The sequence below is a fragment of the Ascidia mentula genome, chromosome 5, assembly GCF_947561715.1.
Source record: "Ascidia mentula chromosome 5, kaAscMent1.1, whole genome shotgun sequence".
NCBI classification, from domain to species: Eukaryota; Metazoa; Chordata; class Ascidiacea; order Phlebobranchia; family Ascidiidae; genus Ascidia; species Ascidia mentula.
The window spans coordinates 7222630-7244839 of record NC_138570.1 but is presented as its reverse complement, the minus strand read 5'-3'; the positions used below and the strand labels follow the sequence as shown (position 1 = coordinate 7244839).

The window sequence follows — 22210 nt, the reverse complement described above, 5'->3', positions numbered from 1 at the left end:
AGAGTGCACCAAGTCAGAGTAAAGTGGTGTATTAAACAAGTCGAGTATCGCAATAAAACCTATTATGCTTCCAATTATCATCTTATTTGCGTAAGGTTTGGAAGCAAGCTCAAAGAAAAACTACCTTCATGAATTATTTCCATTCATATGCTTTAAAATAATCATGACAGTGAAGCTGCGACATCAAACCCGCAGACAGGCGTAAAAAAAGAGAATAAAAACGCAAGACTCATTGTTGGGTTTTTGTTCGTGCCCCAGGCACGACGGCCCCGGTAACCGGGATGTCCATTCAACATACGCCACCCAGTGGTGGCGACGTCACGTTTCACCTTTCTTTTTCGACGGTCGTATGAAGTTCTGTCCCATGCCACCACCTCGGTTCGCCATGAAACGGTTGGTTCCAGCGACCTCTTGCGTCCAGGGCGAGTCGAATTGTGTTGTGTCTTGATCGACCAAATGCGTGTATTTTGTTCGTCCCGAACGACCGAAATTTTTCACCTGTGAGAAAGGGGAGTTGGTTGACATCACAGTAGAAGCCAAGTTTTCGGGAACGACTGGTTTGAAACAACTTTAAGTTCGAATGGTTTTAACTTTTTTTTGTAGATCCCCACGAACGCTTGATCTCTAAAGTGGACAGAATATAGCCCCTTATGTGGCACTGTCTTGAAACCCGCAACAGCAATTAGCCGACAGAAAATGTTTGAAACAAAGTGTTTCTGTTAACCTTGTAACCACTAGCTTAAAGTGCTTCTCAATGCCATTTACAAAGGTGATTCCTGCCATAAAGTGTGGTATTCAGAAACACCTTGTTTCAAACATTACCACACAAACGCTTTTGATAAAAACACTAAAGTCGATGCGGGCAGATTTTTCACGGTCAAAAAACTCTTTCGTGCAACTTATAACTGTTGTATTACGAACGTGTTGGTGACTTACCTGCATAACCTTAGGAAGAATTGTTTTGTCAAAGTGATCTTCCAGGGTGGGGGCAGTGTAATCTCGACCCAACACCTGTTCCTCCTCGTTCTGTGACGAAAATATGACGATATTTGTTGTAAAAATAGCTTGGACTGAAATTTTGAATTTTGCAAACAAATATTTAATAAAATTTCAAAAAAATATTGTTTTATGTTAAAAATATCAGGCTTTCCTGTATCAGGTGATTTTTTTGGTTTCTAGGGATCGAAAGCAAATTAAAACCAAGTGTTGAATACGAGAACACCAGCGACGTCCCAACGGCAAATTATACATTCCAAAACAAACGTGTCCATTCACGTAAGACAAATATATGCGTATTGCCAAAAAAAAGTTAACTTGGAGCGAAGTCCAGAGATCAAAAAAGCTGACGCATAAAAAACATGCAATCATTATTAAAAAGATTCCTAAAAAGGCTGCTTCAATTTTTTTTGTGCAAAAAATTTACCATGTAGAAGGCTCCGCGATGGTAATACTTCTGCAGGAACTTGTATTTTCCCTTGGGCGCCTGGTTGGGAACAACGCGCGGATTGTTTCTTAACTCAGCGCGCCGTTCTTCCTCCGTCATATTCCTCATCCTCTCTATCTCCTCCCTCTCCTTTTCGATGCTGGAAACAAAAAGATGAAATAATTATTGGTGGTCTTGGCGCATGTTGGGAGGTTAGCATTGCCTGTAAACCTTATGATCAGAATATTAGAGCTGTGCTCGCCAAATATAAAGAGCCTGCGCAGTGGGGCGATCCTTGGTTAGTGAAGGCTGAGGAGTCGTGACGAAGAAATCCATGATTTAACTTGCGGCGACAATTTTATGCGTGGTACACACAATTGCTTACGTGTTTGGAAAGATATGTACGTTGACTACATCACAAATTTATTCATTTTGTAGATGGTTGAAAGTTTATATAGCCAACAACAAATGCCCAACGCAAGTAAAGTTTAGCTCAATGAAATTACATCTTCTTTACAAAATAAGATCAAATACTTATACAGCAAAGCCTGTATTGTCGATATTCACGCTTGTCGGTTACCAATGTTCACGTCAGGGTCCTATACTAGCTTATACTGGCCTTTATTATGAAGAAATCGTGACAACAACAACTTACTTTTCTCTCTCATCGCGATCGCGTTTAATTCGCTTCAGTTCTCGAACTTTCCACGATTCGTATTCGGCTTCGTCGTTACCGTCGTCGGAATCGATTGCCTCAAGCGCGGCGTCCAGGCTTCCAGTGGCGGCGGATTCTGCCTCCAATTCTGCTCTTGCTTCCATCTCCACCAGCTGTGGTAAAAAAATGACATGCTTTCTGTGCACAATATTAAGCATTTGACAAGCAAGGGTATGTTTTTAATCCTGATGAAAAACTACATGCCATTAAAAGGCATTACAAATTTTGCGTTTCAGGCGCAAAAATATATGTGAATGAACATGAAGTTATTTTAACAAAAACATCCTCACTTTTAAAGAATATTTCCTTCTTTCCTCCACAGCTTTTTTGGTTTCCAGAGCAACAAGTCTCTGTTTTTCTTCTTCTTTTTCCCGCTCCTGTATAGTCAGTCTGTCCTTTCTGAATAAAGAATATGCGTCGGGTCACCACTAAAGCGTTACACAGCTTTATTCCGTTGCAAAGTTAAGAATGACTCAACGAGTCTACGCAACAGCGGCAAAAGAGAAACGCGGCGAAAAAGGCAATTAATCCGCTTCGCTAAAATGCGGTAAAGTGAGCGCTACAGCTTGATATTATCAGAAATAAATTAAAGAGTGGTGGAAGATTAGCATCAGTATCTTTACTTTTGAAATACAAAAGTATGTATATTACACCACTAATATGTAATAGACAGATCCATTGGTCAACACCGTACAGAGCAGGCTGATTCCTGCAGTCTTCTATGACAATTTAACTTGTGGCTTAAAATTATCATGACCTTATTAACTATAACAAAACCTTCAAAATAATATCTGGGGATTTTACATAAAATATAAAAGAATGGAAACACTAACTACATGTCCACCTACTTCCTCACGAACACTGGTTTCAATCTTGGCCCATCATCATCCTCTGAATCAGTGTACTCGGATTCTTCATCAGTCACGTACTCATCTTCCTCTTCCTCTCCCCTCTCTTCTTCTTCCTCCTTAGTGTCAGCTGGAAGAGCCAACAGCTCCTCCTCTGGGCCACGTTTTGCTTTTGCACGCTCACGAAGGCGAGCTCTGCGTTTTTCAATTTCCTGTTTTTGGTGAAAGATTTATGTTAATTGATGAGCATCAACTTATATATACATCAAGTATGTGAAATACTAACTTCACACTACAATAATTAGAATGAGTAAAAAGAATCACAGTGCAAAAAAGGTTGAAAATCCATAGTATAACCTGCCAAGATGTCATGCCTTACTTATGTCAAATGCAAGTATATAGTAGTTTGTATTTTGTATATTGAGCAAAAAGGAACAGAAGTTTCTGTTAAGGTTAGTTCTTGCAAATTTAGAACTCATCAAAGCAGTCTAGGAACACTACTCATGCATTTACTCATAATTCAATTAATCAGAGAATAAAAAGGCTGGCAGTCTGGGACATGAAGATGTTTTAAACAATGTGGTTATGAGAAAGCAGTTATGTTTGCAATAACTTATTCCGGGGACACCAATGAGTTTGGTTTGTTATATTTTTATTTACATACATCTTCGTCCAATTCCTCTTCGTCACTGCTTTCTTCATCCAAAGCAACTGCATGTGCTGCTGTTCTTGGGGGCCTTTCGACTTCCTCTTCTGACTCCTCATCAGTTCCATGAGCAATAACTTGTGGTTCATGGACTCTTCTTCGCTGAATCCTAACAAGAACATGAATACACGAACAATGGGTTAGTTTTCAGTATTTTTTAATGTGCGTGTATAAAAAATATGTAATAGCTGCACTGAAACATAATTGGGTCCTTTGGAGTAAAAACTTGATGAAAATACGCTTTTGCTTCATTTTGACAATGTTAGCCAAATGTTCCTTTGTTACTGTAGATATAACACCCCCGGCAAATTTTTAACATGTTTTCTGGCGCGGGCAATCATTGTGTGGCATAAAAACACTACATGCATGTTTTTAATTTTTGTATTTATTTTATTGCAGTCAAGTGACAGAATAATATTACATTTGAACAGTATATACCAACCTTTCTTCTACATCTTCTTGATCTCTTTGCATCAAACGTCTGAGTCTTCTGTCATCAACATCCCTCACTTGAACATTATTGTCTGCGATATGGCGCTGATGTCTAACTCGGCCAGAAATGTCTTCTTCATCATCAGATTGAACAAACTAGCACAAAGTAAAACACATTTTACTGCAATATGCAATATATGCTTCTATACAATATATTCTTGTTTAGTTATAATTTTGGGTATATAGTGTTTTACTATAAAATAACACACCTGGGGATTATAAGATTATGACAACAACAATTTGAATAGTTACATATATACAATATGTTGGCGGAACAATTTTAAGAACTACTTTTCAAACTCTAACAACCTAATAGGTATATACATGGAAAATTTATCTATTGTTTTTATGTACATATATATTTATAAGGGCAGCTAAATCTAATGTGAATAAATTAAATATTGTTAACACTGTACTATGTCATTGCAACAAATTTAAGTTCATACATTATAATATAAGTAACTTTTTTACATTTGCAGTTTGTTCTTCATCCGAACTTTCAGATACTTCATCATCATTTGCCCAATCAGGTCTTTTACCAGCAACATACCTCTTCACATGTACCTTTTCCATTGACATTTCACCTTCATATAATATTTTGGTTAAAAATGTTGAACATGCTTGCTACATTATCAGTTTTCCACAGCCTCCAATTGAAAATGTAACATTTTACAATTTTATCGGCAGTCCGTACAGGAAAAACACTTATATGAAATTGCTAGTCAGTGCAATTACCATTCTTTCCAATAGAGCAGCACAACATGGAACAAAGCTGAAATAACTTAAAAAAGGGGCATTCCAAAATAAAGGCCAATTCCTTTATCATAAAATATGATATCATAAAACAAGGTTACCTTTTTTATTTCGAACTGGCACAGCACCAGCTGTGAACATAATTGGTTGAGGCTTTGAAGCCTCTTCCATTATGTGTTCTTGGCCCAATGTAAACATTGTGTTTTTGGTTGACTTTAAATTTGCAACAAATAAACACTAGTAACTTTGGCTGAGCTCCCGCTTGTGAGAAAACTGCAAGAAAATCGATGTATTACATACACACATACATACTCTATTATTCTTCCAGCAGAAGCAATCAAAAACAAAGTAGCGGCAGTCGGCAGTGACCTACACTTTAAAATTGACGAGATGGGCTGGGCCAGGCATTTGATTTTAAAACTACCGGTAAGCAAATGAATTAATCACAACTGCACTTCGCTGCACACTCAAATCACGAAGCTTTCTGAAAACCAATGGTTCTTGTAATATTTACAACCACGCTAACACTCATAACAAAACATTCACAGAAACATAAAGCCCCAATTTGTAATTCGTGTTGCACTGTGCAGTGTACACTTAGTTGAATCCGGGAGAGTACTGTGTCCTCATTTGAAAATTGTAAAACCGTATGAGAGAAGTAAATGTATACGTCATGGAAGTAAGTAAAACATGTCTATTATGATATACCTAATCCTGGGACGAAATTTTTAGTGATCCAACCTTTCCATACTGCTGAACGAATACCTGTCGCGTTTATTATTATTAAAGAACAGATAGTAGCATTTTGTGTTTCACAGTAACAAGCAGGAGCCGCCATAAATGTTTATCTGGTTTATTCTCGACTCACAGTGAAATAACAGTATAAAAACAACCATCAGAATAAACATATTTCCTTAATCGCACGTAACAGTGTTATATGTGTGACTCACAAGTTGTCCGCGATTTAAATATCGTTTATTGAAAAAATCTTTCATCACGTGTTTCAACAACTCATTTAGTTTGGTCACTTTTTCGCAATTTCTTGCGCATTTCTCTTTTTTTTTTTTTTTTTTTTTTTTTTTTTGACCGCACCGGGATTTGAACTCAGGATCGACCTCAAGTCTGTCGAACCACGAGTTCACTAGCGCCACCAAGGGGCACGAAATGTCGAAGCCACTTTGCTTGTTTAGAAAACCATCTTCGCTCGATGAAGGAATATTATCGAGACCATCAATGGTGTACAACTTGTGGCCACCGGATGCACACTCGAAACACGGAACTTGGTCGGTTTCAGGCTGTTTCAAATCAGATTCCTTTAAAACCTTCGAAGCAATGTCCCAATGAATATCCATTGCCGACTTGATGTTTTTGATGATTTTGTTTTGCACTGCGTAATAGCGATCATAATCAAATTGCTCACGAGCAAGATAGATTTCCATTTCTTGATCTTTATTGATCTTCTGCTGCAAAAACAAATATAAAAAATACGCTCAACGCTTTAGTTGTAAAGAAAAAACGGTAAAAATTCATTGGCAACCTCGTTTTGGGGGGAAATTTCCCGAAGAGATTTGCAGTTCAATTCCCTCTTTCGTGTTTCCTTTCTCATAATTTTGATATGGGATTTTATTTTTTGAAGCTGAGCCTTGCGATATTGTAACTCAGGACAGGCGTATAACTCACATTCACTAAACTTTTGATTTTCATCAGGTAGTTGAAATCCGGCTTTGATTTTGTCAAGTTGGGACGAAACCTTGAAAACAGTTTTAAATGCACAACAAGGTTTAATTACAGTTGTATGTAACCACTAACTTCTCCTTGGGCTTTCCTCATTTTATCCACCAATTCCCTCTCTTTATTGGCGGAAAACTCTTCAATTCGTTCCAACAGGTGTTTTGGTTGAAGATCATGGCACTGTTGTTGAAGATTGACTTTATGACCAAATATGGCTTGGTTAGGCGCAGTGACGTCAAGACAGCGGGCGTGAAGAGGAGAATCTCCACTGCGTAGTTTCGATGGCGACCAGCATTCTGCTGATGATGCGGAAATCCGACTTTTATCGTTTCTGGATTCGGTGATTGGTCGAAAATCAAGTGCTTCAAAAAAATGTGGCCGAGCGTAGAGGGTTTTGTTGCCTGAATCGGCTTGGATTTCATTTTCCATGTCTTGTGGGTTGGGCAATGGATTTTCATTTTCCTCAATCTTTGCTGGTTCATTTACACCTCGGGCATCGGTAAGACTGACTCGAAATGAGAGGGGTGGAATCCATCTTTTTCGAAGTTTTCTGAATTTCTTTCGAATTTGTATTCTTTGCTTGCGAATTCCCACACACCTATTCCTCTTTTGATTTTGTTGGCCCTGAAATCCACCTTCTATCATTTTGATCATCCCGTGAAATTTGTCAGCCAAAACCTGTCTCTGTCGTTGCTTTTGTTTCAAAATCTAATAAAGCATATAAGGTTTTTAGTTTTTTTTTAGGCAAACTTTTGTGTTAAAATTTCAATTTCACCTTACCTCAATCAGCGCGCTTTGGCGTTCAATAAATATCCGTCTGATATTAAGAAAAACAAAAGAAATAACCATCCACTGGAGCAGGTATACTCTTGACCACCAGCTAATGTAAGAGTAAGACTGGCCATCTTCATTTCTGGGTGTCAAAATAGACTGCTCAGTGGTCACCATCGCATTTTTTACACCCATTGGGTTAACATCCCTTGGTTTTGCACCTTCCGTCGACCAATTCGTTCGAAAACAGCAAACCAGGATCAACAATAAAGTTTTCGGCGAAACCGAACTCATTTTTCAACTCTTTTTACTGCTGTCACCTCCAACAAAATTTCCAATTTTGCAGGCAGTATAAAATGCAATCAGCTGTTGTCCAGGTGACAATTGATTATTACGAAACAACAATCGTTTCGCAACAATGACTGGAGTTTAATTTAAATTTAGGGTCTCCAAGTCCAACAAATTTTAGCAAATTCGTTTCTGTTTCAACGAAAAGTTATACAAATAATTTAAATATTGAGGTCTAAACTGTACAAAACGCATTAAAATATTTTACAGACAAGTAGTTAAACACTCCTTATCGGCAGTTCTCTTGTTGCAATTTTCTAAGTCATCATAAACAGCTTTTTAATGCTTGAAACGCAATCCGCTGTACCAGGATCCTTAACAATGAAGTTAACGGATTTGGAATAAATGATATCTTTTCTGACTTCGTGTTTAATATAAAGAACATATTTCACAATGAGCAACTTTACCAAGCAATGTTGAAAGTTTTACAGTTTTTGAAATTTCACGCTTCCCGGGCGTTTTAAATCGAAAAAATATTTAAACAAGCGCATGTTTTGACAACTCGACAGGCCGTAATAATAATACATTGTGCTCCGCTGGTAACATTTCGTAGTTAACTGGGATGTGATAAATAGTTGAAGATTTTCCTTGCTTTCAGGCGACAAAATCGTGTTTTTCATTTTACACCACAGTGCTGTGCGATAACTGAGACAGAAGAAAAATGCCATGTGTGTTTTAATTTGGCACGACAACATCGAGACACCTAAAACTACCGATAACGACCATTTTCCTTTCCAGTCGACGGACTTAAATATTTTTTATAACTGTGCATACCAACTGAGGGTCATGCAACTTTTTGTACCCATGGATAGTTTACCAGAATATTGATCGAACCTTTTTGAAGGTCTGAAATTTTCTGTAAGAGGCTTCACACGTCGACAGCAGACAGCAAAAGTCCCAAATATTAAGAGTTTTTTGTTTTGTTTTTTAACTGTTGTCAAGTGGAAGCAACAACTTTTAACTTTTTGCACGCAGGTTCTTCTTTTATTTCACTTAGGCAAACTTCTTTAACTGAGAGGTTTGGATTTGCTTGTCCGTCTGTTATAACGTCGGTCGGACTCGCACAATCTTGCGAATCAACCTCTTCCGCTGTAGCAGTTAAGTTGTCCTTGTGTGTCGAATTCTAAACACAGCTCATTGTATGATATGGATGGTCACATTTTCCTCACATACAGCCTCTCATTACCTTTTCAGTCCATTGCATCTTTGCCTTTTCGCCAGTGTAGTCGTGATTTTCCAACGTCTCAAGCCATGACATCATACAATTATTTTCATCGTTTTCCCTAAATGCAAACAAAAATCCGTAATCCATATGCCATAGCAAAAGTTGACTTATTAATATAAACACAAAATAATCAAATAGCAACACGTTCTTCGTCTTAGCAATTCGTACGCTATTATTCTAGGTTACTGACGATGCTTTTCAGTCATAAATATTTGTCTCATACAAAAACCAACAGATTTTAAGCTTGAAAATACATGTTTCCACGATTGTGGCTAACATTTCTGGGTGACGTAATTACTTATAAATGCTCGGAAGAATCCTGCTCTGAAGAAATTCCTTTTGCTTTTCAGCTACGTGTGCGAAATCAACGCCACCATGCAAGTGGGCATACGTTTTGTTGTAGCCATGGTAGTGAATTTCTTTCAGTATAAGACCTAAAAGTACCAACTTGCATGAACTTAAATTTTAAACTGTGCATTTCGATAACAGTACCTGTGCCTGGTGCTTTTGGTATATCCTCGAGGGGTTGTGAAAACGCCCTTACAAAGTGGTCCTCCCCTGCATAGTTGCTCACCATTGCAATCATTAATCCCATCATTTTACGGATTTGATGAATCATAAAGCTTTGGCCCTGCAAAATAAGGAAAAATTAATACTTTATTAGAAATTATTTTAGGAATGTTAAAAACATACATATCTCCAACTGGGTGGCCCTGCAAATAATTAAAAACTACTGGTGTATAAGTGAACGGTGGCAAACCTTAATAAAACAAGTCATGTATTCTGTTTGGTCAATTACGAATGGGTCTTCGTAATAAAAATCCATGATGTACCGGTTTGCACTCATATCACCCATATTTTTCTTAGAAGTAAAATTGTGAAAGCTGTGAGTCCCCTTGTATCGATACATTATAGATGAGATATACTTTAGCTTCTCTGCAACAAGAAAGAATTAGTTACTGGACTGTTTAACATGGATTGTAAAAAAAATTAAGTGACCTGTTAAAAAAAAACTCACCTGGGGTGATTCTATAGTCCTTTGATACAGTCTTGGCATCAGCAAATGCATATGTTGGTAATATGTACAAATACGTTCGAGCATCAGCATGCCTTTGGGCATTAAAGCCCTGGGTAGTGCGTTTTACATCTACACAGTTTGTTAAGAATTACTTTTCAGTTTTTGGGTTTCAGTCACTGCATTATATCTTACCAAATACAACAATGTCATCAGGCAGATGTTCATTTATTAGACTGACAATATTATCTGTGATGCGGAGTTTCAGTGATGCCACCTGGCTGCAAGTGGAAACACCCTGAACAGAAACACTTGTTACTAAAAATATTAATATTACATACACTACTTACTTTATCAGTTCTTGAGGCACTTTTGTAACACATCTTTTTATGGTCTTCTAAACAGTTCTGTGGAACAACTTTTGCATCAACCAAAGCTTGAAACAAGGCCCCCTCAATTGTTTTCAAATCTTTTTCACCCCTGTTTAATTGCAAGCCATAATAACCTGATCCAAGATATGCAAAAAGAAGAGCAACCTGTAAGGAATAAAATATATATCCATAATAATTTACATCAGCACATCAATATCCATTACTTTTCTTTTAGATCCACAAACCAGATCAGCATGTTTTCCACTCATTGTAGGTACGCTGTTCTTTACCACTGTAATTTCCCCTAAATTAGAATAACAAATATTAAATAGGTCTCACTCTCGTAATCAACCGTCATGTAGTTGTACCTGAATTGGACTGGCTTGTTGACATTATTAGCTTGCGCACGGCCAGCTTCACATGTTCGCAGCTCAAATCACAACACGTTTTTTTCACGCACATAACTTAGCGGTTTACAAAAGTTTGAACGTACAAGCCTTCACCGTATACTTTCGCACACCGACCATCAGTGATTAGCAGCACCTCATTTTGCAGGCGTGTTTCCTTTGCCAGATAATTCCTACACCGTTTGCCTTTGTTTTTAATAAAAAATCCTTTTATGATTATACAACACAAGTAACTGCAGAACACCACAAAATTTGAAAAATCCTATTTTTGAGCTGCACAAGACGAAAGCATAATATTAATTTGCAATAACTGCGATAAAAAAAGGGGCAACAAAAAGACAAAGGTCTGAGACCATTTGGTATTGTATATTTTTCAATGCATAGTAAGGTGCGCTGGCACAAAAGTAAGAGGGGAAACAAACAAATAAACACTGAATTTGATATGTTGGTTGTCAGGTACGGGCCACAAATCGGTGGAACATAATGTCTTCCCTCCTTATTATTGTTTTTGTAATATCACCGAGGTTGCCCTTGTTTATGAACCAATATTTTAAAAATTAATCCGTGTTTTTTAACAGTCCGTAGGCTATAATAAAGATACAAGTTGTAATTTCGTTGGTTACATAATGACAAAATCGCACATAAGCAACGTATTTGTTACAATTAGAAACGAATGACCAATTTGCTATACGATGATCGGTTTTTCAATATTAATAAAATTTGTCGGAAGTATGCATTGGACAAATACTCAGCTAAAAAAGGATGCGCAATGCCCTGCTGAAGGATGTTTTGGATTACCCGGTGATATAGCCTTCTTTGTGATTGTTGTAACTTTACATTAATAAGCGAACGATATTCACCTTCCGCCTCGAGTCGCCGATTTGTCGTGTTATGAACAAAATCAGGATTACACCAGTCAGAAGCACCAAGGCTTTGAAACACCAACAGTGAAAGTGCTCCAAGAAAGTTATAATTGGCTCTTCCAAACACAGCAGACAACAGTCCTATTGTTAAGTTTACTCCAATATCTCAAATGCTCACGAGAAGTTTTGTCAACTGGATATGTGAGTTGGGTAGCCGCAGTTTCACCATTACAACCGCCAACGGATCGTAAGAGAAACCGTAAAAATTAAAAACAATCCACGACCACGGAAGTTTGACCAGTACCGCGAAACCCAACAGAGAATCAGCTATAAGATATCCAGACTTGTCAAACAGATTGCAAGAACCTTATACTTTTCACAACGGTCCACTACTTTACCTACTAACAGTAACCCAACAGTTACACAAGTATGCTACAAACGCTCATTACAAGTCTACTTAAAACGTCATGCTGAATTCTTCCCAAAAGGCCAGTTTTCGGCATGATTGCCATTATTTCAAGAAGCATTAGGGTTGGAATCATCTATATTTGTAAGGTCAGTCCCGTTGTTACAGACATGAATACAAACCAGATGTTGGAAAGTTTCTTTTCTGAACTGTGTGAATGTACTTGCCCCTATTTCCTGTTCGTTTTTTGATTTCCTGAGCGTATGTTGGGGCAGTCGCCGGCTCGTCTGTCATAAATACAATTAAACGAGCATCGCCGCGGCATCGCATCGAAAGATGCCAACAAGACCATGTCGGCCAAAACGAAGTTGCCTTGTTTTTTGTTTATTCGGTAATAATAAACATTCTTTTACGACACGAAATTGATCATCACTGTAGCAACACGCATGTTTCCCTACATAATTCTTCACACATTTGGAACACAGACGGACCGAACTCTGCAGACGGTGATAGGCTTTCCGGCAGAACTCGCACAGTCTTCATCCGGCTCGATGACAGACCTTTTTCTTCATTTTAACTTGTTAAATACCCGTTCGCACTTTTCGTTGTGACAGTTCGTTATCATTCTCTGTCATTTTACTTTGCCACCCAACTACAATCTCGGTCACTTAACTTACAACTGACACGCGGTAGAAGTTACTTGTTCAGTCACTAACGCGCCTGGAACAAATTATACTTTACGCCGCCTGGCATTGCAAACGTGTCTTTCAATTAAATAAATAAATAAGTCTGCTCTCGGAGTCGAATGTAGTATTAACAGCAAGAACACGCAAGCAGACTTTAGCTTCAGTTACAGCAGCCGACCGGAAACATTTGGTACGTTGCATCACTCACCACATCAAAGCACAAACAACAAAACACGCATCCAATAGCAGAGATTTATTGTAAGGCATACATACAAGATACACGACAAATCGAGGAACAATAGTTGCGTATTTTTGTTAATAAACTACTTAGCCTGACAGTCCTATGTTCGAATGTCGGTTGAATTGGTTTTATGATTCAAATTATGACGTCACAGGGTAATGTCTTGTTATTGACTTTTTTGTGGTTCTTGTGATTCGGCCTCAATAAGGGGGCGACATTCCCCTTCCGCCTCGAGTCGACGATTTACTGGTGATATGAACATAATCAAGATTACACCAGTTAGAAGCCCCAAGCTTTGAAAGACCAACACACCAGTAGCTCCAAAATAATTAAATGCAGCTCTTCCAATCACCCCACACAACAGTCCAACTGTTACATTTATTCCAGAACCCCAAATGCTCACTTCAAGTTCGTCGAGCGGATAAGTAAGTTGGGTCATCAGTTCCATCATCACAACCGCCGCAAGTCCAGCACAGAAACCGAAAAAAAAGTTGAATGTAATCGACAGCCATGGGAGTTTGAATACTACCGCACAGCCAAGTAGTGAAGCAGAAACAAAACCCAGGATTGTAAAACCTATTGTAAGAGCCTTATACTTTTTACATCGGTCCACCACCTTGCCTCCTGACAGTAACCCAATGACAGCTCCTATGCTGTAAACGCTCATCACAAGTCCATCTAGAACGTTACGGTGAATTTTTCCCAGAAGGCCAGTTTTGGGTAATATTGCCATTACTTCAGGAAGCATAAGAGTTAAGATTATGTATATTTGCAAGGTCAGTCCTATTGCCACCGACAGCATGACAAACGAGCAGTTTGACAGTAATGTGTAAGTTTCCTTTCTAAACTGAGTAAACGAACGATCTCCTCTTTCATGGTCGTTTTTCATTTCCTGAGCGTGTGTTGGGGCAGTCGGCGGCTTGTCTGTCATGAACATTGAAAACAAAAACGTTACTAATGCTGACATACTGAGGAACGATCCGTACATCACCAGCAAGGTAATTTGACTATTGTGTAAAAGTTCCTGGCCGGGTTGAGTCCATACGGTTAAATTGGAGCTGCCAAACAACAAGTTGGTTGGGATGATATACCCACCGATATCGCCAACATACAGACCAATTGTGTTGATGGCAATGGCTGTTCCTACCTGGTTGTCAGGAAACCAAAGCACTGGAAATGTTGAAACCAACGCTATTCCCAAACTCTCTGCTGCACCGCAAAGCAACTGTCCAATTATGATCAATGTGAATAGTTTTCCATTTATCAGGGACAATGTGACGAACAGAAGACCCACAGTGGAGCAAATGCACAACAAAAGGGTTAAGTTCTTAACACCAAGCTTCCCCTTGAAAACAAACCAAGCGAGAGGTATGGTCAGAAAAGCGGTGCTGGCGTTTCTGGCGTTGGTGATCCAGTCGACTTGATCGTGTGTTGCATTGAAGAAATGAACGTAAAAGATGCTCACTTGCCCGTAGCTTGCAAAGGAAATGCCACCTAAAACTTGCATGAGAAACAAACCGAAGAGAAAAATCCACCGTCGAGAATAAAGTTTTCGCTCCTGGAACACTGATGCATCAGACATGATTTTTGTCATATTTTAACTCAACAAAGCAGAATAACAAGAAAAAATTTAAATGATACAAAACGTTCCAACTTCCATTCATGCAAGTTTAACTTCACCTTCACAAAACATCAAAAAACATCAGAAAATGCGCCTCTTTCCTGACAAATACGTCTGACGTGGATTAAACGCGTGTTCTGGAGAATGGGAAACTGATGCTTTTTATAAAATCACCTAGTTTTGACAAAGTCGATACTCTGTCACTTCCACTCGTGTTTATTAGCGTCATATATATCGGCTACCATGAGTACACGACTGCTGATTCCAAAGATACAGAATCAAACGCATTCTGATATTAAACTACACAAAACTTTGTTTTGTGAAGCGAAAAAGGGCACACGAGCATGTCATGTGCTTTCCGCTAGACACGCAAAAACAAGAAGAATTATGACCTTTGCGAAAACATGGTGAACGATTCTTTACTTGCCATAACTTGCGCTATCTGACTTAATCTGTCTCTAAGTAAAGCGGCAAAAATCGAACCTTTATCCAATGCTTATTCTAACTCCTAATAAAACGCAACAAAAGTAGACACAGAAACATTTACTGCTTCTCACCAGGTTTGCATTTGCAGTTTGTACTTGTCTATTGTATGTCGGCTCAACGTTTTCTAGACACACAAGACGCCTCAAGAATAATTGTCGTTACTATACCCTGTAAATTCAGTACCCGCAAACCTGTAACTTTCTGTTCGAGTTTTTGAATGTGATGTTTAGAAACGTGTCGGCGTTTAAAAAGGGATGATGGCGACAGTAAGAGAACGTTTTACAGTGACGATTTTACGCAGTGGTTATATTTTCTGCGATTGTTAATTTATCAAAAGGGAAGCGATGGGACGAATACACGAAGCATGATAAATTGTAATGTGAGGTAAAAACAAAACAATTTCCTGGCGCGACAGACTGACAGTTTGCTGCGATGGCGATGATTTGATACAAAAAGCGGCAACTAAAAACAAGAGTTTATATCACAAAAATTGTAAAATGCTTGTGCACTAAAACTACGAGACACTACAGTCTGAACTACCTATAAATATCCTAATTTGTTGTTTGAAATAAGTTATATGTAAGTATTTCTGATACTTTGTGATGGCTGTGTTTTTTTCGTTCACATTTTTATGAAAGTTTGTATTAATGCTCTGGGTAAATAACACATAGCATTGAGGTTCTTGCAGAACTAAATATGACAAGCAGTAAACCCCGAGAACATTCGCAAACGGTTGCTTGTTATCAGTCGTTAAGTATAACGTTATATGCGAGACATTTTGAGATCACATACGATTTTTTAATTCGAACTAATCCGCAAATTACGAAAGGTGCTCGTTTACCACCTGGAATGCTGATGCGTGCCACCAGTGGTACGCGTACCACCGGTTGGGAAACACTGATATACTGTATTGCGAATCTACAAGTGTGCTCAATATGTACGTTGGAAAATGTGGAAAGGGGGCTGAGGAAAAGCAAATCATACAGGGACAAAAGTAGTAGAGGATATTTTAAAACTTATATTCCTTGAATCCATTCATGGTTCTTGCGACGTGTTAGCAACAAGTGAACGACATTCATTTTCCAATTCGAGTCGACGATTTCTTGGTGATATGAATTCAATCAAGACGATGGCAGTCAGAAGCCCCAAGCTTTGAAACAGCAATACAGCAATACCACCCAGAAAGTTAAAAATTGCCCTTCCAACTACCGCAGCCACCAGCCCAACAGTTAAGCTTATTCCAGAACCCCAAATGCTCATAATTAGTTCGTCGATTGGATATGTAAGTTGGGTCACCATTTCCACCATCACAACGGAGACAAGGCCGGCGAATATGCCGGAAAAAATGTTAAAAACTATAAACATAGTTGGGAGTTCTAATACAATTGCACAGGCGAGTAGTGACGCAGCAACAAAAGCCAGAAATGTCCAACAAATTGCAAGAAGCTTATACTTTTTACATCGGTCAACCATTTTGCCTCCTAGTATTAATCCAAGAGTTGCACCCATGCTATAAACGCTCATCATAAGTCCACTCAAAATGTTATGCTGAATTCTTCCCAAAAGGCTAGTTTTCGGCAGGCTTGCTATTATTTCAGGAAGCATGAGCGTTAGAATGATGTATATTTCTAAAGACAGTCCCGCTGCTATACACAACATCACAAACGAGCAGTTCGAAATTAAGCCATAAGTTTCTTTTCTGAACTGTGTGAATGTACGTTCGCTTATTTCCTGGTTGTTTTTAATTTCCTGAGCGTATGTTGGGGCAGTCGGCGGCTTGTCTGTCATGAACATAAAAAATAAACCTGTTACCACAGCTGTCACGCCGAGAAATGACCCATAAAAAGCCAGCAGTGAGCGTTGACTGTGTTGCAAAAGATCTTTACCAGGCAAATTCCATTCGGTCGAATTGGAGCCACCAAACAAAATGTTGGTTGGAACGATATATCCAATCATATCTCCGAAATAGAGACCAATAAAATTAACGGCAATGGCTGTTCCTACCTAGGTTGTCAGGAAACCATAGCACCGAAAATGAGACTATCAAGATTAATCCCAAACTCTCTGCTGCACCGCAAAACAACTGTCCTATTATTATCAATGTAAATAGTTTTCCATTTGTCAGGGACAAAGTGGCGAACAGAAAACCCACAGTGAAGCAAATGCACATCAAAAGGGTAAGGAATTTAACGCCGAGCTTGCCCTTGAAAACAAACCAAGCGAGAGGTAGGGTCAGAAAAACAGAACTGACGTTTCTAACGTTGGTGATCCAGTCGACTTGATCGTGTGTTACATTGAAGAAATGAACGTAAAAGGTGCTCACTTGCCCGTAGCTTGCAAAGGAAATCCCACCTAAAACTTGCATGAAAAACATACCGCAGAGAAAAGCCCACCGCCTGGTATATAACTCTGGCTTTTGAACAACTGATGCATCCAGCATAATTTTGTGAATTTTCTATTCCTAATAATAACAAATATTTCAACCTAAACACAAAACAAAAATTTTTTTTTTTGAAACCGCTGGTACAACTCGCTGGTAAGTTCAGATTATAACTGTTTTTATCCCTTTAACCTGTTCGCCAGTTTGACAGGCGCCAAACTGTTAGTGTGATTATTTTGTGCCCAGAATGTTCCTTGTAATTTCCAGGAAATTTTCTGTGACTATTGATGTCCTACAGACAGTATGTGCATTTGGGTTTGTACGAAAGGATCGTACGATACAGTTGACGTGAAGATTTTGTTGCACAGTAAATAAAACAACGCCCGTATTAAGATTTTATTTGAATACATCGATTGTTTATGACCCAACCACTAAGCGTTTAATGCTAAATATTGTGTAAAAGTATAAGTCTGGAAAAATATGCATTAAATTTCGTTGTTGCTTGACGTGTTTTACTCATTTTTATATATCATAATAGATCCAGCATAAACAAATATTAATAGAAAATGAACGTATCCCAAAATTATTGCGTACATTATTGGTGTAACTGAAAATTCACCAAGATTTTTGTCAGGCGAATGAAAAATAGGAATTGCGAATGACTTGTTATGTGCAAAACATTTTTATGGGTTTTATGCAAAATTTGTAATACACTGAGAATGTGTAAGCAGTGCATGACTACTTTATTTTTTTGTTGTGTTAAAATAACACTCGACAAGTACGTTACATATGGGGGCAGTAAATATTTCTTTGTATGGCAATAACACGCTTCTACACTATATACTATATGGTACTGACAATACATCAATCAACATACTAAAAACACGCACGACACTGCAGAACATTAAGACAAGGATACGAATACATCTTAAGCATTTACTGCTAGGTACATTACATAACAATGCAAATTGAGGAGCAACTACTTTTTACATGAAAAATCCCATTTTTGACATCCTGGTGACTCGGCAACCCATTGTTGCAAAAGCTGATACTTTTACTTGGGTCGGGATCTTTGGCGCAATCGGCGTTTGAGAAGAGGAATGCAATTTCATTTGTTTCAATCATATTCTCAAGAATGCATCTGGATTCGTCATCGCTCCAATCGCGTTCATGAGGTTTCGATGAAAGAATGCCGTGGTTTCGTCGTATGATGGTGTTCAACGGACTTTTGATACCAATCGATTGCATTAAATTTTCGTAGGACTTGTAACACGATTCATCCATTCCCACGATGTTGGTCCACTGGTTCAAATCATGTTTTTTCGCCTGACTTTGATGCAATTTTGTGCCGCCACCCCCACCGAGAGCGAGTATCTTGTGCCCAGCGGAGTCACTTTTTTCATTTTTATGTTGATTATTTTGCAACGCAAGCTTGCCCGCTGTTTCCTTCGCCTTCCCGGCAGTGGAAGATTTATTTGACCAGCTGATATCTAAGTTTTGTGTTTCCTCGATCATAACGTACTGCAACGGTTCTTTAGCTCCATTTCTGTTGTCAGATTTTCGAAGTATTCGATCAGGGCTGTTGCGTGGTTTCTGTTGATTCAAAATCTCCATACTTCCCCTGAAAAACGCCTTATATTTATACAGGAGGAGTTACAACAACTATCAAAACGAAACTACTCACATTTCTTGCATTTCCTTGTAAGCTGGGTTTTCTGCAATATACGACATTGGTAATACAGATGAACACTTTTCAAGCAACAAATAAATTTGTTCGGTAATTTCTGATAAGATATTACGCACCTTCAAGCCAGTAGGTTGTTATGTTTCGACCTTTGATGGTCAATTTGTTGTTGTGAATTAGGTTAAATTTCTGATACGCTTCGAGGTAGTCTTTGCAGCTGTCACTGATGTGAATACGTTGACTCTACAAAATAATACACTTTTGTGCGTCTTCTTAAAAAGGAATTTCTGTTTGAAGGGATATTCTGAAGGCACCGACCATGCTCGTGCTTTCAATCTTCGAAGCGATGTGGACTGTGTCGCCAAACAAACAGTAGCGCGGAATCTTATGTCCAACCAAGCCAGCAATTACAGCGCCGCAGTGAAGGCCTTAAAATAAACCAGAGATCAAAGTTTACAGCGATTCCAATCTTACACTACCTCAAATCATTTCAGTTATTTCACCTATGCGTATCTGTATTGGATTTCCTGTTTTTGGATCGAGAACCTGTTGAACATCTTTGAGCATTTCGATCGCCATGTTTGCCATGTTTTTCGCGTGGAATTCGTCGAAGGTAGGAGCCCCAGAGACGCACATGAAACCGTCTGCCACCGTTTCAACTTTGTATGTGTTGAACTTGGAGCAAAGTTTGTCAAAAATGCCAATCATGGAGTTGAGAGTCTTCATGATCTCGTGTGGTTCGATGCACTTGCACATTTTCGCAAAGTTTACCACGTCGCTGAACAGTATTGTGACATCTTGGTATTTCTGTTGAGGTAAAAAAACTGACAGTTGGTAAAAGTACAGCCCCCGAACTACCCTCATATCGTCTCAGGAATTATACCTCGCAGAGGCTGACTGAGGTATTTCCTTGACGCAAGCTGCTTGCGATTTCCTTCGGGATCATGCTGTACAGCAGATCGTCTATTTTTCGCTGGTTGCACCCAAGATTTTCAATCATCTTTTCCAGCCTTGAGTTCTTGCCCTAAAAAACATTGGCTTGTCAGACCAAACCAAAGCAAAGTTGTATCTGAAACCTGTTCCAAATCCAGCGCCAGCTTATACTCAGTAGTTTGTTGCGGGCCATGCAACACCATGTCACGGCTCAGATCGTGAAAAGTTAAGTCGTTAACATAGGTACCAAGGTCGTGCATTTTGTTCAAGTCGTCCATCCTGAAATGAACTCATTATTACACTGTTCAAAGGGGGTAAACGTATGTATTTACATAAACGTGGCAAGAAATATAACCAAACCCCATTCCTCGATATACAGCATTTGACCACGCAGTTTAATAAAGTGGGTCGTGTGCATTCGAAAGTGACGGGAATCTGTAGAGCAAAGACACGAATAAACACCACAAGAATATATAATTCTCACAACTTCTTACCCTCGTTGATTTTGTTCGATCTGCCAGTCGATTTCACAGAGGTAAGCTCGAACACATTGTTGGCGTGAATGAGAACCTGAAAAGAAGATATTTCTTGTAAAGGTTTGTTTGTGGAGATTGGCATCTACAAAATACGCATACGTTGTCCCAAGTCAAATCGCAACCCAGTGGCCGAGTCATGAAAAACGTCTCGTTCAGTCGTTTTCGTTGCAGACCCCGACATATTATATCCAGTCCGTGTCCAGTGCTTAGGATTAGCAGCCTGACAAATAATGTTATGACTTTTAAGAAACACAAATACGTTTCTAAGATTTCAAACCACTTGCCGCTCGTCAAAAACCACGTGAAACGGAAAAAGCTCGAAAAACGCGTTCATCGGAAAAGTCAGATTATTTTTGCCGCGAATTTCTCGCTTGAGGCTTACAATCTTCTGGCTGTCCTGAAACTCCATGTTTTTGTAGTCAAGCCTAAAGCAATTTTGAATTTAGCATTTTTACGTAAGTGTTACACCCGGTAGGCCCGCACCTGTATACGGCAAGCATTGCATCACCAGTAAAACCGTGCTGAGTGATTTGGATTGCGACGTCAATGGAGAAAAAATTCTGTGCGATGGCGTGGAGAAGGCCTTGGACGTAATACATAAAACCTGTGAATGTGCGTCGGCTTCTATAATGAATTTCAAGTCCTTCGCTGTCTTCTTTGGCCACATGGAAACTAAAAAACTTTCACAATTATACATATAATTGAACGAACAAATTCGTTGCACAAGCCTACATCCTATATAAACATCCACAATATTTTTGTGAAAAAAGCTAGACTAACTGTGGGATTTAGAAAATACCTCGGTGATTGGATTTCATTAAAAGTGGTCCGGTAATATTCGTGCATGCAGTCGAGTCCAATCAGGAAATCTTTGAAGGTTCTGCCCAATACCTTTGTGATCCGGTCATTTCTGGACAAATAAACAAATGAACAGGAAAATAAATGTATTAAGTTTTGCATGAGAAAAATAGCTTTTACCGAGCATGCGTATATTTTATAGGTACTATGTGTAATCTTGCTTTGTAAGTCCAACCACAAAAAATCAGGAGATATCTTCGTACCTAATCTGTGCAATGTAATTGATAAAATGTCTCCCTGCGGACTCCATGATCGTTTCGATTGGAATTCCCGTTTTGTCGCTTGTCGCATTTGCTATCATGGGAATAAGTTGCTCGTCGTAAATCTGCAAAAAATATACGTTTTCGGGAGACATTATAACTTGCATTTAGGTAAGTGGCATTTTAGCTTTAAGTTGTCGACATTTTGCTGTTTATTTAAAAGAAATATTGTCACAAAACAAAGGGTTACCTTGTGGGTCGTGAAGACGTTGCTTGAAATATCAGCAGTCCCCACAACACTTTGCCAAATTTTGTCTCCATAAACATGCTTAATGCAGTTTGACATGCTATCCAGTATAAGCCCATACATGGTTAGGCGAGTTTGCAACTTTTTGCCTTGATTTTCTTCGTCTGCAAATCTAAACAACAAAGATCTGGTTTATACTCACTTGTTTACCGTCTTTCCCCATTCACCTCTCTTTGACAGTAATTTGTGCAAATCACGTACCAC

General features: G+C 38.8%; 5 protein-coding genes across 5 annotated transcripts; all 5 read right to left on the bottom strand.

Moving 5' to 3' along the window:
- Positions 1-13: 13 nt before the first annotated feature.
- On the bottom strand, positions 14-5206 carry LOC145902122 (microfibrillar-associated protein 1-like). The gene is made up of 10 exons (XM_082989986.1): positions 5039-5206; positions 4656-4768; positions 4135-4280; positions 3651-3801; positions 2987-3198; positions 2429-2537; positions 2079-2251; positions 1424-1583; positions 937-1026; positions 14-498 (listed from the first exon to the last, which is right to left on the bottom strand). The coding sequence occupies exons 1-10, from the start codon at positions 5133-5135 to the stop codon at positions 319-321; spliced, it is 1431 nt and encodes a 476-aa protein (XP_082846112.1). The 5' UTR covers positions 5136-5206; the 3' UTR covers positions 14-318.
- A 645-nt stretch (positions 5207-5851) lies between these two features.
- LOC145902803 (uncharacterized) lies at positions 5852-7733 on the bottom strand. Its single transcript, XM_082990901.1, has 4 exons — positions 7449-7733; positions 6747-7376; positions 6475-6687; positions 5852-6397 (listed from the first exon to the last, which is right to left on the bottom strand). Exons 1-4 carry the CDS (start codon positions 7731-7733, stop codon positions 5852-5854), a joined length of 1674 nt encoding a protein of 557 aa, XP_082847027.1.
- A 510-nt stretch (positions 7734-8243) lies between these two features.
- LOC145902522 (pseudouridylate synthase 1 homolog) lies at positions 8244-10876 on the bottom strand. Its single transcript, XM_082990531.1, has 10 exons — positions 10767-10876; positions 10623-10702; positions 10378-10563; positions 10223-10325; positions 10031-10159; positions 9773-9948; positions 9505-9643; positions 9311-9446; positions 8974-9070; positions 8244-8910 (listed from the first exon to the last, which is right to left on the bottom strand). Exons 1-10 carry the CDS (start codon positions 10858-10860, stop codon positions 8725-8727), a joined length of 1326 nt encoding a protein of 441 aa, XP_082846657.1. The 5' UTR covers positions 10861-10876; the 3' UTR covers positions 8244-8724.
- Positions 10877-13167: 2291 nt separating this feature from the next.
- Positions 13168-14583, bottom strand: LOC145902802 (choline/ethanolamine transporter flvcr2a-like). The gene has a single exon (XM_082990900.1). The coding sequence runs from the start codon at positions 14581-14583 to the stop codon at positions 13168-13170; it is 1416 nt and encodes a 471-aa protein (XP_082847026.1).
- A 3856-nt stretch (positions 14584-18439) lies between these two features.
- Positions 18440-22069, bottom strand: LOC145902801 (soluble guanylate cyclase gcy-31-like). Its single transcript, XM_082990899.1, has 15 exons — positions 21950-22069; positions 21703-21824; positions 21441-21551; positions 21125-21313; positions 20926-21066; positions 20741-20861; positions 20600-20675; positions 20438-20540; positions 20249-20384; positions 20056-20196; positions 19676-19979; positions 19491-19600; positions 19292-19415; positions 19173-19203; positions 18440-19109 (listed from the first exon to the last, which is right to left on the bottom strand). Exons 1-15 carry the CDS (start codon positions 22067-22069, stop codon positions 18440-18442), a joined length of 2499 nt encoding a protein of 832 aa, XP_082847025.1.
- Positions 22070-22210: the final 141 nt, after the last annotated feature.

Bases quoted from the DNA above. Each gene is read 5' to 3' on its own strand.
- LOC145902122 (XM_082989986.1), bottom strand. From the start codon at position 5,135: ATGTTTACATTGGGCCAAGAACACATAATGGAAGAGGCTTCAAAGCCT. The intron at 3,199-3,650 runs GTATGTAAATAA...CACCAAAAACAG, and splicing joins AAGAGGAATTGGACGAAGAT to GAAATTGAAAAACGCAGAGC. The intron at 2,538-2,986 runs GTAGGTGGACAT...TTCTTTATTCAG, and splicing joins AAACCAGTGTTCGTGAGGAA to AAAGGACAGACTGACTATAC.
- LOC145902802 (XM_082990900.1), bottom strand. From the start codon at position 14,583: ATGTCTGATGCATCAGTGTTCCAGGAGCGAAAACTTTATTCTCGACGG.
- LOC145902522 (XM_082990531.1), bottom strand. From the start codon at position 10,860: ATGTGCGTGAAAAAAACGTGTTGTGATTTGAGCTGCGAACATGTGAAG. The intron at 10,160-10,222 runs GTAAGATATAAT...CAAACTGTGTAG, and splicing joins TGATGACATTGTTGTATTTG to ATGTAAAACGCACTACCCAG. The intron at 9,447-9,504 runs GTACTGTTATCG...TGGTACTTTTAG, and splicing joins ACCAAAAGCACCAGGCACAG to GTCTTATACTGAAAGAAATT.
- LOC145902801 (XM_082990899.1), bottom strand. From the start codon at position 22,069: ATGTATGGGCTTATACTGGATAGCATGTCAAACTGCATTAAGCATGTT. The intron at 21,552-21,702 runs GTACGAAGATAT...TTATTTGTCCAG, and splicing joins AATTACATTGCACAGATTAG to AAATGACCGGATCACAAAGG. The intron at 20,197-20,248 runs GTTTCAGATACA...AATGTTTTTTAG, and splicing joins TGGCGCTGGATTTGGAACAG to GGCAAGAACTCAAGGCTGGA.
- LOC145902803 (XM_082990901.1), bottom strand. From the start codon at position 7,733: ATGAGTTCGGTTTCGCCGAAAACTTTATTGTTGATCCTGGTTTGCTGT. The intron at 7,377-7,448 runs GTAAGGTGAAAT...ATGCTTTATTAG, and splicing joins GCCAAAGCGCGCTGATTGAG to ATTTTGAAACAAAAGCAACG. The intron at 6,398-6,474 runs GTTGCCAATGAA...TTTTTGCAGCAG, and splicing joins AAATTTCCCCCCAAAACGAG to AAGATCAATAAAGATCAAGA.